The 13,855-nt window shown below is 42.5% G+C and overlaps 1 protein-coding gene across 1 annotated transcript; it reads right to left on the reverse strand.

Annotated features, from left to right (window-relative positions):
• Positions 1 to 1,630: 1,630 nt before the first annotated feature.
• DYRK3 (dual specificity tyrosine phosphorylation regulated kinase 3) lies at positions 1,631 to 13,400 on the reverse strand. Its single transcript, XM_058540182.1, has 3 exons — positions 13,205 to 13,400; positions 11,212 to 11,323; positions 1,631 to 5,791 (listed from the first exon to the last, which is right to left on the reverse strand). The coding sequence occupies exons 1-3, from the start codon at positions 13,279 to 13,281 to the stop codon at positions 4,214 to 4,216; spliced, it is 1,767 nt and encodes a 588-aa protein (XP_058396165.1). The 5' UTR covers positions 13,282 to 13,400; the 3' UTR covers positions 1,631 to 4,213.
• Positions 13,401 to 13,855: the final 455 nt, after the last annotated feature.

Consider the following 13,855-nt stretch of genomic DNA (forward strand, 5'->3'; position numbering starts at 1 on the left):
GTTGGTGAGCTATATTAAGAATCATATCCTCTCCTTCAAAGTCTAGACGATATATTTGTAGCTCTGGTTTATCTCAGGGGTTATGGATTTCAGGGACAAGAGAGCTTTTAGTCCTTACATGGAGGGGTTCACTGTGACTCTTAAAAACTTGTCTCACTGAAATTAGCAGGCATAATTTCACAGACAATTGGAAAGGATTACCCCTAATCACATTATGGTTGAAGGTCAGGTGTGGAAGCAAATTCTTTTAAAATCTTGGGATTTAGGAAGTATACATTGAATATGAAAGTGGGACATATTGATAAGAGGATATTAAAAATATTATTTAAAACTGGGAGGCTGATCCCTGGCAGAGGACAACTCTTCCTTGCTTTGCCAATCCCTGGCCTTGTCTCTTTCCTTATTTGGAAGACTCGAGGTTGTTCATATCATGGCCATTTGCAGTGGCTCTACATATAGTAAATTACAGCACTCTACAGACTGGTCATCCCCAGCGAGACTGAAGAGACGGAGGAAGACACGTTATGGCAATTCCACCTGGTTCAAAGAGTAAGTACTTATCCTTAATTCTCAAAGGAGAAAAAGCAGTCTGGAACAATCATTGTCACCTTTCCAACTTCCGTGCTGATGACACCAAATAACAGATGCAAGAGAAATAAGTAAAAATAAATGAGAAAGAGTTTTTCATGATTCACTAAAGTAGTAGGAGTATTCTGTTAGTCAGAAAAGCTTAAAACCATTTATCAGCTGCTACCGAAAATTTAGCATTTAACTTTAATTATGCCTAGTTAGGAATTAAGCAAAACAGAAAGTATTTCAACACGACCAGCTGCTACAGATCCAAACTGTTTCACAGTTGAACTTTTTATTTAATCATTTGTTTTGTTCTGTTTTTTGATCACACAATAAATCTCATTCTTAATAGATTAAATGTCATGAAAACTAAAATATAATGACATTAGCCAGCTAACTTGTCTGTCCCAAACTTCCTTAAAACACCTAGGAATAAAGCATGCTACTATAGTCAGAAATCAATTTCCTTTGGGGAAGAAGATCCAGGCTAGACTCTCTCCTCTTTCACAGAGCCCCTGTGGGACACAAACAGAATCTTTATGTCATAGTTAGGTTATGGCTGCATGTTTCTTTCCACTATTATCAAAGCGTCAAATACTTGACCAGAGGAAGGTGGCCTCACACAACCCGTTCCCAGTTATCGTTTCTCAAAAAGAAGAGATCGGAGACTGACTGTGTGGATCAACTTACAGTAAGACAAGAGGTGAGCACACTCTTGCTACATGGTGGGAAATGAACCTCCATCATCTGTACATGATCAACAGCATCACAACCTTTCTGATGCTTTAGAGCATCATGAAGACATTGGCCCATTTGAAGCTTACATTCTAATATAAGGAGAAATCATGATAGTACATGATTGAGTGAACAGATCAATCCCTGTGAGGGCAAATGTAGGACCGAGTCTAATAAGATGAGCAAGTATTAGCTGGATTAGCCAATTTCCCATGTTGAAAAAAAATGATTTTAGAAATGAAATAAAACAAAAAATCCTACCCAACTCTCTTCACTGTGTCAATAACAATTTGGAAACTCAGTTGATTTTGTCAACTTAAAAATCAGTAAAAGAAGCCAACCAACATGACCTGTTTAATTGAAATGACCATAAGAACAAAAACAGCTAAGGAACAATCTGGTGACGGTGAGGAAGCCAGTCTGAGTCCCTGCACTAACTCTGATCCCATTCAGTCACTCACTGCTATGGCTGGGCAGGGATCCCAGCAAAAATTTAACAGTGGCTGAAAAAAGGGGGCACAGGGTGACAGCCTCTAAAAACCACAATTGTCCCTAACCTTGAAACCCACTCATAAACCTCCCCAAATCCATCTGGCACAACCACCACCATGTTTTAAAGCAGCCCACTCTTTCCAAACTTGAATCGGCCCGCAGAAGACAGGTGTGCCAACCTGAATGACTCTGCTCTGCGTCACTCTCTAGGTTGCCAAATTTAGGCAGAAACACATCCATTCAGTGTCCCAGAGCTTTCTAGAATTTATCTACAGTGTTACTGGGTTGTCTATGTCCTGTCACTCAGGCAAGTTTCAGTAACCTCACAGTTCACTCAGCACAGACAGACCGCATGCCAACCTCAGCCATAGCTCCCTTTTCTCTGAAGTCACACAGTGCTGCGGACACAGGAGACCTCACTAAAAACACAAACACCGGAATTCAGTGCTTGGCAGACGTGTTTGGGGTAGCAGTCCTTTCAACAGCTTGCTTAAGAGAGCAGGTCTTCCCCACTGATAACAACTGGCAAAACGACCTCAACATATGCTCTGCCTAGATAATGCGAGAGATTTTTAAACTTCTCCAGTTACAGGGACCTGTTCCACTGCCTTCTGTAAACCAGGAGTAAGGGAAATAATTAAGGTTTTAAACAGTCCAGCTGCTCAGTCACCAAAAGTACTAGGACATCCCCATTTTTAAGAGACCGAGGCTTCAGTATGAACTGTCCCTGCCATCTGGCCTTTGTGCCTGGGGGGCTGAGGCCACACTCGGGACATTTGCTCATTCCCATTTTTTATAGCCTGTGCCATAGCAATCAGGAATTCTTTTGGATAAGGCAAAAGTTCCTTAAATAAAATGCCCACGGCATTTTTCTTCTTCTTTTCTTTTTGTGAGGAAGATTAGCCCTGAGCTAACATCTGATGCCAATCCCTCCTCTTTTTGCTGAGGAAGATTGGCCCAGGGCTAACATCCGTGCTCATCTTCTTCTACTTTATATGTGACACCACAGCATAGCTTGATAAGCAGTGAGTAGGTCCGTGCCCAGGATCCGAACCTGCGAACCCTGGGCCAACGAAGTGGAGCACAGGAACTTAACCAATAAGCCACTGGGCATTTTTCTTCTTTTTGTTACTGTGTTGCCCAATGAAAAGAGCCTCCTTCTGATCTTATGGAATTTACAGAGACTAAATTCTCTAAAGTAGAGGAAGGGCAGGAAAGAAAATAAAAGATAGCAGTGACTTATTTAGTTTTCATTCCTTCTCCACTTCTCGGAGGAAAACACTTGGCTAGTAAGTAGTTTCATTACCAGCCCTCACTGCTAAAATCTTAGCAGAGAAAAAGGATGAAATGAAGGAAAATGAAACGGATTTCCAGTAGTTTCTGGATTTTCTTCTTCTAACTGAAGTTCACTCAGAATCTAGGGAATAGTCTTGGGTTTAAATTGAAAGTGGGAAAACTGTGGCACATTAGGGTGGCAGAGAGCTAGAAAGAGAGGGAACCCAATGAAACTGTAGTTAGGTTCACCTGATCGCGATGACTTTCATAAGAGAGTCTGTGAAAATGCAACAGTAGGCTGGTCCCCAGGGTTCCAAGAAACTGGGGAACCGCATTTGCATGCTGATTCTGCCTTTAACGTTCTGGGTTATTTGGGGCAAAAGAGATGCTTTATCTTCCTTGGAAGAGTGGCAGAGGGACGGATACGACTCCATTTTAAAATCAGTACTTGGTGAGGTGACAAGATGTCTGCAAAATGCTCTGAGTGCCCAGGAAACAAATCACAGGCAAAACAATAATAAAATAATAACAATAACATAAATACATCACGCGTCACAGAATCGAAGGGAGGAGAAATGAGTCACTGAGAAGCAGTGACACCACTTCCCCAGGTGACCAACAGCTTCCTGGAGCTTTCCTGCCCATAGTCTGTTGTGAGCCCTTTCACCTAGAACCACCTAGAACGAGCCCTCAGGATGGCCTGCGGTGGCAAGAGACCTAGCTTTGGCCCTCATCCATCACTACGGCCACGACTCAAACTACCCCCCAGAACAGATGCTGAGGGAAACGAGAAGCGAGGCGTGGTCAGGATATACTTCTTGGTATACCTTCTATCTTGAGAGGAAGGGATTCAAGTCAACAGAATACACAGGCTGATGTTCATCTGACGATAATAACAAAGATGCACTGACCTACAAAAAGTCATTTAATGTATATTCCAGGATGGCCAATACAAGCTGGTTGGATAATTAGCCCTTGAAGAGTTTCTTGTACAGTCATATAAAAATGTTTTGCCTTGTTAAAAAAAGAAGTCTAGTCTAACAAAAGCATATCCACCAATGGGCTTGTATTTTTTCCATTTTCAGGTTTGCGAGATAATTAAAAACACACACACACGCATCTCTGAGCATATGGCTGTTCACTGGCTTACCAGTTTTGGCAGCACACGGCACAGAGGCAGACCACCACTGGCTTCCGACATTAAATTGGCTTTAAGCTTGTTAGCTATTCCAACAACTGGAGGCAACTTGCAACCCAGTCCCTGGAAAGCATTTGCAGGATTTACTACCCGTTTCCCTGACACCTTTTCAATAGTCAAAGGTCTGGGTGCAGACTTGCTAATCCAACGGTGTCTCAATGCTTGAGCTGGGGTCAGGCGGGCAGAGGGGTCCCAGTGAAGACACCTTTTCAAAAACTCTATAAACAAGAAGTCATCACACCCTTTCAGTGCTGTCACCCAGTCTTTGCTGCCTGGGGGACCTCGCTTTTTACCCCTACGTGAGCGACCCCCGACAAGCACAACCCTCCCATCTGCCTGAGTAGTCACAGAACAGTATCGAGGCAGGCCCTTGGAGTTAATGAAGTACTTGGCACGTTTAGACTGCTCCAGAAGTTTTGGCGGTGGCATCCCTAGAAGCTCCATCATACAGGCCAACTGGTCTCCTTCATCCTCTCCAGGGAAGAGAGGCTGTCCTGTTAAGAGTTCTGCAAGGATGCAGCCAAAACTCCATATGTCAATAGGCGTGCTGTAGCGGCTTCCCAAAATGATCTCTGGAGCTCTGTAGAAGCGAGACTGGATATATGTGTAAAGCTTCTGGTACTCAAAACAGCTGGACCCAAAGTCAATGACCTTGGTCGCACTGCACCCATGGTGTTTCAGGAGAATGTTTTCTGGCTTCAGGTCACAGTGAATGATCTTATTTTTGTGGAGAGCATCCAAGGATTGCAAGATGGATTGAGCAAACTTGCGTACTAGCTGGATGCTAAAACCCTGAAACTTGTTTTTTTTAATTAGCTCATACAGGTCTATGCTCAGCAATTCAAAGGCCATACAAACATGGTTCCGGAAGGTGAAACTTTCCAGCATGTGGATAACATTCATGCTACCAGTTTTATCCTGCTTTTTAAGATGCTCCAAAATCCGGATCTCCTCAGCTGCTTGACGATGGAAGCGCTTTTCATTGCGCACCATCTTTAGGGCCACATACTGTCGAAGTTTGTGATCATAGACCCGGGCTACTTGCCCAAAACTCCCCTTGCCAATAATTTTCAGCACCTCATATCTATAAGCTAGATGGTCTCGAGGTACATGAATATAGGCCCCATCTGCATCATCATACCCCCCATTATTGGGACCACCGATAACTCCATGTCTTTTTTTGGCATTTGGACCCACAAAGTAAATTTCTGGATAATTGGTGATTTCCAGCTTCTCGTAAGCAGTGAGGTGGTGTTTATATTGCTTCAGGGCTTGTTCTGGAGTCAGAGGCACCACTTTGCATGCTTTGGATGAACTGCTGGATTTTACCATATTCAAGCTATCTGAACCTGTACCCTGAGAAACAGTAGGAGAGCATTTTTCACAGTCGTTGATGCCATCTGACAGGAAAGTATCGGATCTTCTGTTGCCAAATTCTTGGAACAGCTGTTCTACCTTCATCTCACCTTCATTCAGAAAGCGCTGAGTATGATCTCTTGTTAACTGCTCAGTGGTGATCTATGGAAAAGAAAAATGAATATAACGTTAAAGTCACTAAAAATAGTGGAAGGATGAAAGAATCCTCCCCCTGACTGAACAACAAAACACGTCCAGTTGTGTAGGTTAAAATGACCCAGAGGTGATACGAGAAAAGCAGGAGTACCTAGAAACTTGTGTTACATTACTTCTCAGACTCGCTGAGCGCTACGGCCACCCCAACCCCACTATACGCCTGCTTTGCTCAAGACAAGATGGTCTTCTCCCCATACACCAAACATGCGGTTCCTTCTAACAGGTATCTTTCTACCGAGACTCTTTTCACCCCATCCACTCAAATCCTACACTCTTTCAAGGCCCAACTCAGGTCCTCTCTCTTTCACTTCGAACTACTCCAAGCCCTAATTAACCTCATATCTTAGCTGCAGCTTTTCGAGTTTGTACCACATAATCTGGCACTTGATTGATATATATATATATATATATATATATATATATATATATATATATACTATCTTATATTGTTTACTAATTATTTCAAGTATCTCCCCAAATCTTAAGGGCATATAGCAGGATCAAAATAATGCATATTGCAGTGTTCTGTAAATGATGAAGTACTATTAAGAACAGAGGCAGAATATGAACCCAGGTCTTCTGTCAGTCCGGGGGCAGCAGGTCCTTCTAGTGCCTGTAGCACCCTCCAAAAGGGCTGAATGCTGATTGCAGCCTAGAATCAACCAACACCCCGTCATCCACTCCCAGGTCCCCATATAAATTATTGCAGCCTTCTAGCTCAGTTCACAGAAGTTCTAAGCCAGAGAACTCTTGAGACCATCTAGGCCAATTCTTTATATATCTGATGAATAACAGTGAGAATCCAAGGCCCCCAGGGTGCTTCTTGTAAAACTCTCCTAAAGAGATAAGAGTCTGTCTCTCATATACACAGACACCTACTCTTCACAGCAGGAGCCTACAGGATAAAGGAGTACTGCTCTTTTTACTCGATTTTGCTTAACCTTCTCCTACAAGGAACAGTAACCCACAGAAGAAAGCTCTACTTATTCCTCTGAAATGAAACAAGATTCTTTGAAATTAGATGGGGAAAAGGAAAAGCAAAAAAGCCAAACACTAAAAAAAATACTAAGAAAAATGTAAGAAGGTGCTAGAAGGAAAAAAAAAAAGAGGTTAAATCCATCGTCACAAAAACAAATTCTGGGATACTTCAAAGAACATCTACTTTTCTTAGTGGACACTGAAGAATTGTACCCTGATCTGTCTGACAGAGAGCCTCTACAATCAGAGGTAGATAATTCCAGAGAAGCTCTGACCACAGTTATAATCTCTAAAAATAGGATAAAAATTAACAAGTAATTATCCAAAGTGGCCAAACCTTTAAAAAACAGAATTTTAATACAACCTAAGTAAACAATACCTAGCCTATTACCTAAATAAATAATAATATAAAAGATGAAAATACAAACAACAAAAAAAGGATGAAAAAATTTAAGTGTTGGCATACTTTAGACAGCTCCTAATCTAGTTATAAATGCAGAAAATCAAGGTACACATTTACAGAGTACTATAGTAACAAAAATGAGGTATCACACAATCTTACACAAAGTGAGGCAGCCAGTACAACTGCAGCCACATTTTGGCACCAGTTTTTTTGTTTTGTTGTTTTTTGTGAGGAAGATCAGCCCTGAGCTAACATCCATGCCAATCCTCTTCTTTTTGCTGAGGAAGACTGGCCCTGGGCTAACATCCGTGCCCATCTTCCTCCACTTTATATGGGACGCCGCCACAGCATGGCCCGACAAGCGGTGTGTCCGTGCACGCCCGCGATCCGAACCCGGGCCGCCAGCAGCTCAGAGTGCACTTAACCACTATGCCACGGGGCAGGCCCCTGACATTTAGTTTTTTAAATAAACAGGTGAGACATGGACGAGGAAAAATCTCTGATACCAAAATAGAGAACTATCACCAGTCAAGAAAACAAAATAGGCCTGCTGATAGAATCTAAATACCTTGCTACAATGTAAATATAATGCAACATTTTTCTTATCAGTAATTAAGTCAAATAACTATTCCTGTTTTTAGGGATAAAAAAAGAAGAGGGTCCCATCCACACAACATTCACATGAACACTTATTGTTCACTATTATAATAAGTGTTAAAAACAGGTGTTCTCAAGGTATTACAATCTATCAGGAGATACATTTGGCTGAACTAGGAAATTATAATTGTTTTGTTTTAGGTATATTTACATAACAAAACCAAACATTTGCATGCATCTCAGCCAGTTTTCCTTAAATTTTTTACTACCTAACTTAAATGCACCTAAATATTTACTGCTACAGCCTTGGGGACACATTCTGAACTAATGTGGAGTCAGGAGGCCTGGGCTGGGGTCCTGGCTATACTGCTTAAAAGCCATTGGTCCCCAGGCAGGTTGCTTGACCTTTAGCCCAGCTTCTCAGCCTCAGTTTCTTTATTTGTAAAATGTGGACAATAATATCTACTTGCATGATGTTGTGTGAATCAAATTATAATTAATAATATATACGTGAAAGACCCTCCAAACTATAAAACATTTTTAAAACACTGGTAACAGGCAAAATTCTCAACATATTAAGGTTTAAACTCCTATACACCCTCTTTCCCCTTTCAGTTTATCTCTTCTCTCTGTGGTGCCTTCCTCCGTATCTCCAGAGTCTCTCTCCACCAGACATTTGGCACTAAATATGCCTTCTGCTCCACGAAGGCCCCGGCAACAGGCCTTCCCTTAGGATGCATGGAAACACCTCACCCACTCTCTCCCCCACATAAAACCTGCTTTCAACTTGCTATATGATTTAACGTGTTACCTCTCCAGAGATATCTGAACTTTAACAGAAGATCAATGCCTTAACCCAAAGGAACGACTCTCTACAAACTGCAGTCATCAACGACAAGTTGATAGGAAAGGGATGTGTGATCCAGGTCATCCCTAGGTATTTCACCTACTCTGCCTACACGCAGCCCTGCGCTGGCTCTGGAGGTCTTCATTTCTGTTTGTGATAAACAGAGGGTCTCAGGTACATAACATCACTACAAACATATACAACAGAAATCTAATTTTCTTAGAACTATTACGATAAGATTAAAGATGTCATTTGATTTTCTGGCTGTGGTTTTTCCTTAAAGTGAGCCTAAATCTCTCTCCCTGCAAATTAAGTCTCATTTTGCCCTCTGGAACTACACACAAGTGTCCAAATTTCATGTAAAACCCCTTCAGATATCTAAAAGGGCCTGTCCCGTGCCCACCATTTTTCTCTAGGTCCATCACCCCCATTACATCCTCGGCCTCCCCTAACTTGTGGCAGACTGCCTTTACTCTCATATTCACCTTCTCAGCACGGGCTGTTCTCGAGGTCTCTCCTGAAGTGTGGCTCCCAGAACAGAATGCAACACTTCAGGTATAGTCCACTATGGATTATCAAGGTTCAAATCTCCAGTGAATCGGAAGAATTCCAGGAAGGAATTTTTCCACACAGGGAGGGGTTCTCTCTTTAGCTTTCTTTCCTTTCCTGTAAATATCTCAAATACTGGCCTAAATCAATTATGTATCAAGTCTGCCATGTTATAAATAAAATCTTCCTTCCATTGTTCTAGGAGAATCTTTAATTTTCACACATGTTAAAGTATAATAGTATAGATATTTCTAGTCTAAGGTTATAATCACAATAACCCAGCAATGTTCACGATCAACTATACCAAATATTTTATCTATGTTATCACATCCAGAGACAGATCATGCCGGATTCATCATGTTTCATTTAAGATGCTCCACACACACTGTTAACTCGGAGGGGTCCTGACATTTCAAATAGAATCTTCCACTGTGTTAATCAAGTCTTAAAGATCTTGTTGAGAAATTCAAAAAGGAATATCCTTCTCATCCAGATATAAAACACTATGCTTTCCTAGCTCTCGACCCTAAATCTCTGCAACACAAAAGCTTAACCCAATAAAAGCTCATGAGCAGATGATTTACAGTTTATGGTGAGCATGTATGAGCACCTTGGATAAATAAGGGAGCTAAAACACTGTGAAAAGAGTAGTAGGGCCTTGGATGGAGTCACGGCATAACGAACTCTAAGTGTGACTAAAAGGTCAAAAAGCATTTTTTTCAACGAAGTTTGCAAAGACACCACTGGGCTAAAATCTAAAATCTTGTGTTTCTCAAAAGTGTTACTCTGAATACCATAGAGTAAGAAATTCATTTTTGATCCTGAAACACACAATTTAATGGACCTACTGGAAGGTGACTAGCACTGGCCAACTCTGAATTAAAGGTAAAATGAACTGTAAGTCATATATTAATGTACCAGCCCAATTGCAAAGAGTCTCCTATAGAGATGTGCTAATTGGCAGCAAGTAACCAAGAAATCCCATGGTCAACACAAGGAGTATGTTGTTCTGGAGTTCTTAGAGGTGTTTATATTTTAAAGAAATAAACTTGCAGAGAATGAAAAGGAAACCTACCATATTCCAGAGAGGAGATTAAAAACAGGGTGACTAGCCTTCCAAATATATTTAGCTCACAGTACTCTGTAATATCATTGCCCTTTGAAAGTAGTGAAAAGGATGATTTTAACAGCAAAAGCTGACAAAAAGTTGGGAAGGGCTATGAAAAATGCAAGTAATTTTTTAAATATAGAAACAACTGTAGCTCCTAAACACAGAAATATGAAGGAGAAATACTACAAATTGATCTATTCAATTATTCAATTTGTTCATTAGATGATATATGCAGCAAATTCTAAAGTCACAGGCGAGCTTCTTCCTGTCATGGAACTTGTCCAAACCCTGCTCTCCCTACTACTCTGTGTATGCTGAGGGAATGTGAATTAATTTTTTTATTATCTTAAGTAAAGCAGAGTCAAAAGCTAAATGTCTGCAAGCTCCAAAATGATTAAATGCATCAAAAACCAAGCTGTACCATTCAGGTCTTATTCATCATCTATAAAATGGTTCTCTTTAGCATATTAATAAGCTAGGACTGCATTTCTATCTTGCAGGAAAAAAATCTACAGATCTATGAATTCAGGGGTATTTTCTATTCCTTGTTTTTGTTAAAATGAGTCTTTGTAATACACTGTATATATCGCTGTATAAAAAATAAACATTACCTAGATAAAGGTAGCACATTATTTCTTTACTGATGCCATGTATTTATCCCCGTGACTGAAAGGAAGAGGTGGACTCCAAACCCAAATCATGCTGAAAAGCTAACCTTGGACCACAGAAATGATTACTCCAAAGTCAAGAGAAACCAAAAGGAAGCAAAGAGAGTATGGGTTGCCAGCGAGATGTAACTGTACATCTTTAATAGATACATTAAGTAGCACTTCCTCCTTTCCAAGACAATTAGAGCGCAAAGAATTACTTCATTTACTTACATTTAGTCTTCTGGGTAGAGGTGGTTCAGAAGGATTGCAGAGGACATTTGAACAGGGTGGGCATTTGGTTTCATCTATCATCATAAAGGCATCATAGACACCATCACCCAATCTAGTTGAAAGGATTATAGATAAAAATCTGTCAGTAACTGAAGTACATAAATTGGTATTTCCAAAACATCCTGTGCCTTAACTGCTTCATATCTGCTACAAAGAATAATTAATACAAATAAATGTCTACACTGTATTTTGGCACTGAATACAAACAACTAGGGTATTTGGCAGAGGAACAGAGGAAACTCTTTTATTCCTTTTATTAAAAGAAAGCATAGCATTTCTAGGTTTGTATTTCGAAATAGTTAAAACAAATCTTACTTTCTGAATGTTGTTAAAAATAGGGACTATCAAAAGGATCTCACTTAATTTATTACTCGAAAATGAAGCCTACTTTGAATCTGAAGCCTAAAAGCTAAAAAAAAAAAAGGCAGAGGTAACTGTATTTTCAAAGTCAGAGACCTGGATTCTAATCTCAGCTCTACCACTGGCTGTACCACCCTCCTCTCTGAGCCCGTTTTCCACATGTCACGATGGGAAGAACAGTTCCATCCACACACTTCTGGGTCTTACAGGCAAGAAATAAAAGGCCTTCTCAGGGCTGTCTTCTTTTTATTTATTTACTTACCTACCTAACTTGTAGAAAAATACAGTAAACATTACAGCAAAAGGGATTATACTACACAATATTACACTAAAGAGATTCTCTAAATTACAAAATGTACTGAATTTCACTTCTTTATCCACTTCATTTTCTGGCAGATGGTGGGAGCTAAATGATTAAGGATCATTTCTCTGTTAACACTGTGCCTCCACCAAAGCAAGGGAACACAAAAGATGGAGAGGATTTATTTAATCCACAAGATGGCCCTGAATAATATATTTCATCTGCCACCAAGAATACGGATTTCCCCAGTTACACACATCAGCATTTGTCTGTATCACTGTGTTCACTGTATACTATGACTACAACGCCGATGCTGGGTTGCACAGAGGAATAATTTTTTAAAAATCTTTTAAAATATGCTGGAATATTTTAGTTGCCTTTAAAAATTGTTTTGCAAAATTAGTTACAGAGTTTTCTTAACTGATGTGTTATAGAAATACCAACAGTAAAAAAAAAAAAAAAAAAACCCACTGCAAATACTTTTGGAATGTTCTCGTTTTTAAAACATGCTCACATTCTGATAAAATTATTTATATCTTCAACGGGAACTGCTTCACTGACAACCAAAAATTCTGGATGCGACTGACTCTTTGCCAACAGCATGAATCAAAAAAGCAAACAAAATAGGACAGGCATCCACGTTTACAGAAAAAAGATATGCACTGAAGACCCACAAGATTTCCTATAAATAGCCAGAGGAAATTACTCAAAGGAAGTCTCCATGCAAATGAAGCGGAGAGGGGTCCCTTCTCTCCATTTAGGTGTAAAATACAATGTAAGGTGGAGACTCTCAAAATAGGATCCACGGACAGCCCTCCTCAGTGGAGCCCCTCATCTGCAGATCCGAAGCCAGACCGCACCCCTCAAGGCAAAGCCCCAAGAGTTCAGCTCTCGGTTATCTCCTCTGAGCAACAGGGCGTCTTTGAAGGGTATCGCTCCCCGTCTCCCTCAGTTTGCTAAAAAGTCCCAGCTTCTCAGAGTTCCTTACCATATACCCCCGATCTGGGCTTCAGAGATAATCCCGAGGGTGGGAATTCCTCCCCTAACTCCTCTCTGGCCCCCATCCCCGCTCACGGTGGGCTGAGAGGAGGGGAGCTGATGGAGAGGGACAGGGTGGGCCAGTTCCCGGAGGGGGTCAGATCCCTTCCCTCGTCCCTCCTGCTGGGGGCTCGCTCAACCTCCAGCCCAGGCCTTCCCCGCCCCCGACATCGCCAGCCAGCGCCAGCCTCTCGCTCGGGCGCCCCCAGCCCGTTACCCCCGCGGCGCCGTTACCTCCGCTGCTGGGGCGGGAGTCCGGCTGCCGGCGGCCCCGCATCCTTCCGCCCGGGCCCGCGAGCCGTACCTCCCATCCGCTAGCTCGGGACCCCCGCGGGAGGGGCGGCGGTTGGAGAGTCCGGCGCGCAGCGTCCACCTGCGCCGGGCGACTGCCTCCGGGCCGCGACACCTCCCCGGCTACTCGCGTCGAGACACTGCAGCTCCGGGCGCCTTCGCTCGCGACTGCCCGGGCCGGGAGGGGGCGAGGAGCGGCAGGGCGGGAGGGGGAGCGTGTGGTCGCCTAGCAACCGCGGCACGCCCGGGAAACGCCTCTGCGCAACTACGCGGTGACGCACAGGGGCGGGGCCCGAGGCCTCCCGCACCGCCCCGCGCTTGTCTGGGGCCCTGGCGCCGGCTCCTGGGGGGTTCGAGGCGGGCCTTTGCCGTCCTGGCGGCCGCCGTTGTGGGGTGGCGAGCTGAAGCCGGGGGGCCGCGGCTGGGGGAGGGAGAGAGGCAGGCCCTGCGGAGGAGTTGTGAAAGTTGCAATAGACCCCGATTTCTACCTCAGAAGTGCGACCCGTCCCGCACGGTCTGCTGTCCCTTAGCTCGTTGCTGCTTGAGTTCTAAAACCTCCCGTGAATATGAGTAAAAATGAATTTAAAAATGCGT

The sequence above is a fragment of the Diceros bicornis genome, chromosome 4 (genome assembly GCF_020826845.1).
Source record: "Diceros bicornis minor isolate mBicDic1 chromosome 4, mDicBic1.mat.cur, whole genome shotgun sequence".
NCBI classification, from domain to species: domain Eukaryota; kingdom Metazoa; phylum Chordata; class Mammalia; order Perissodactyla; family Rhinocerotidae; genus Diceros; species Diceros bicornis.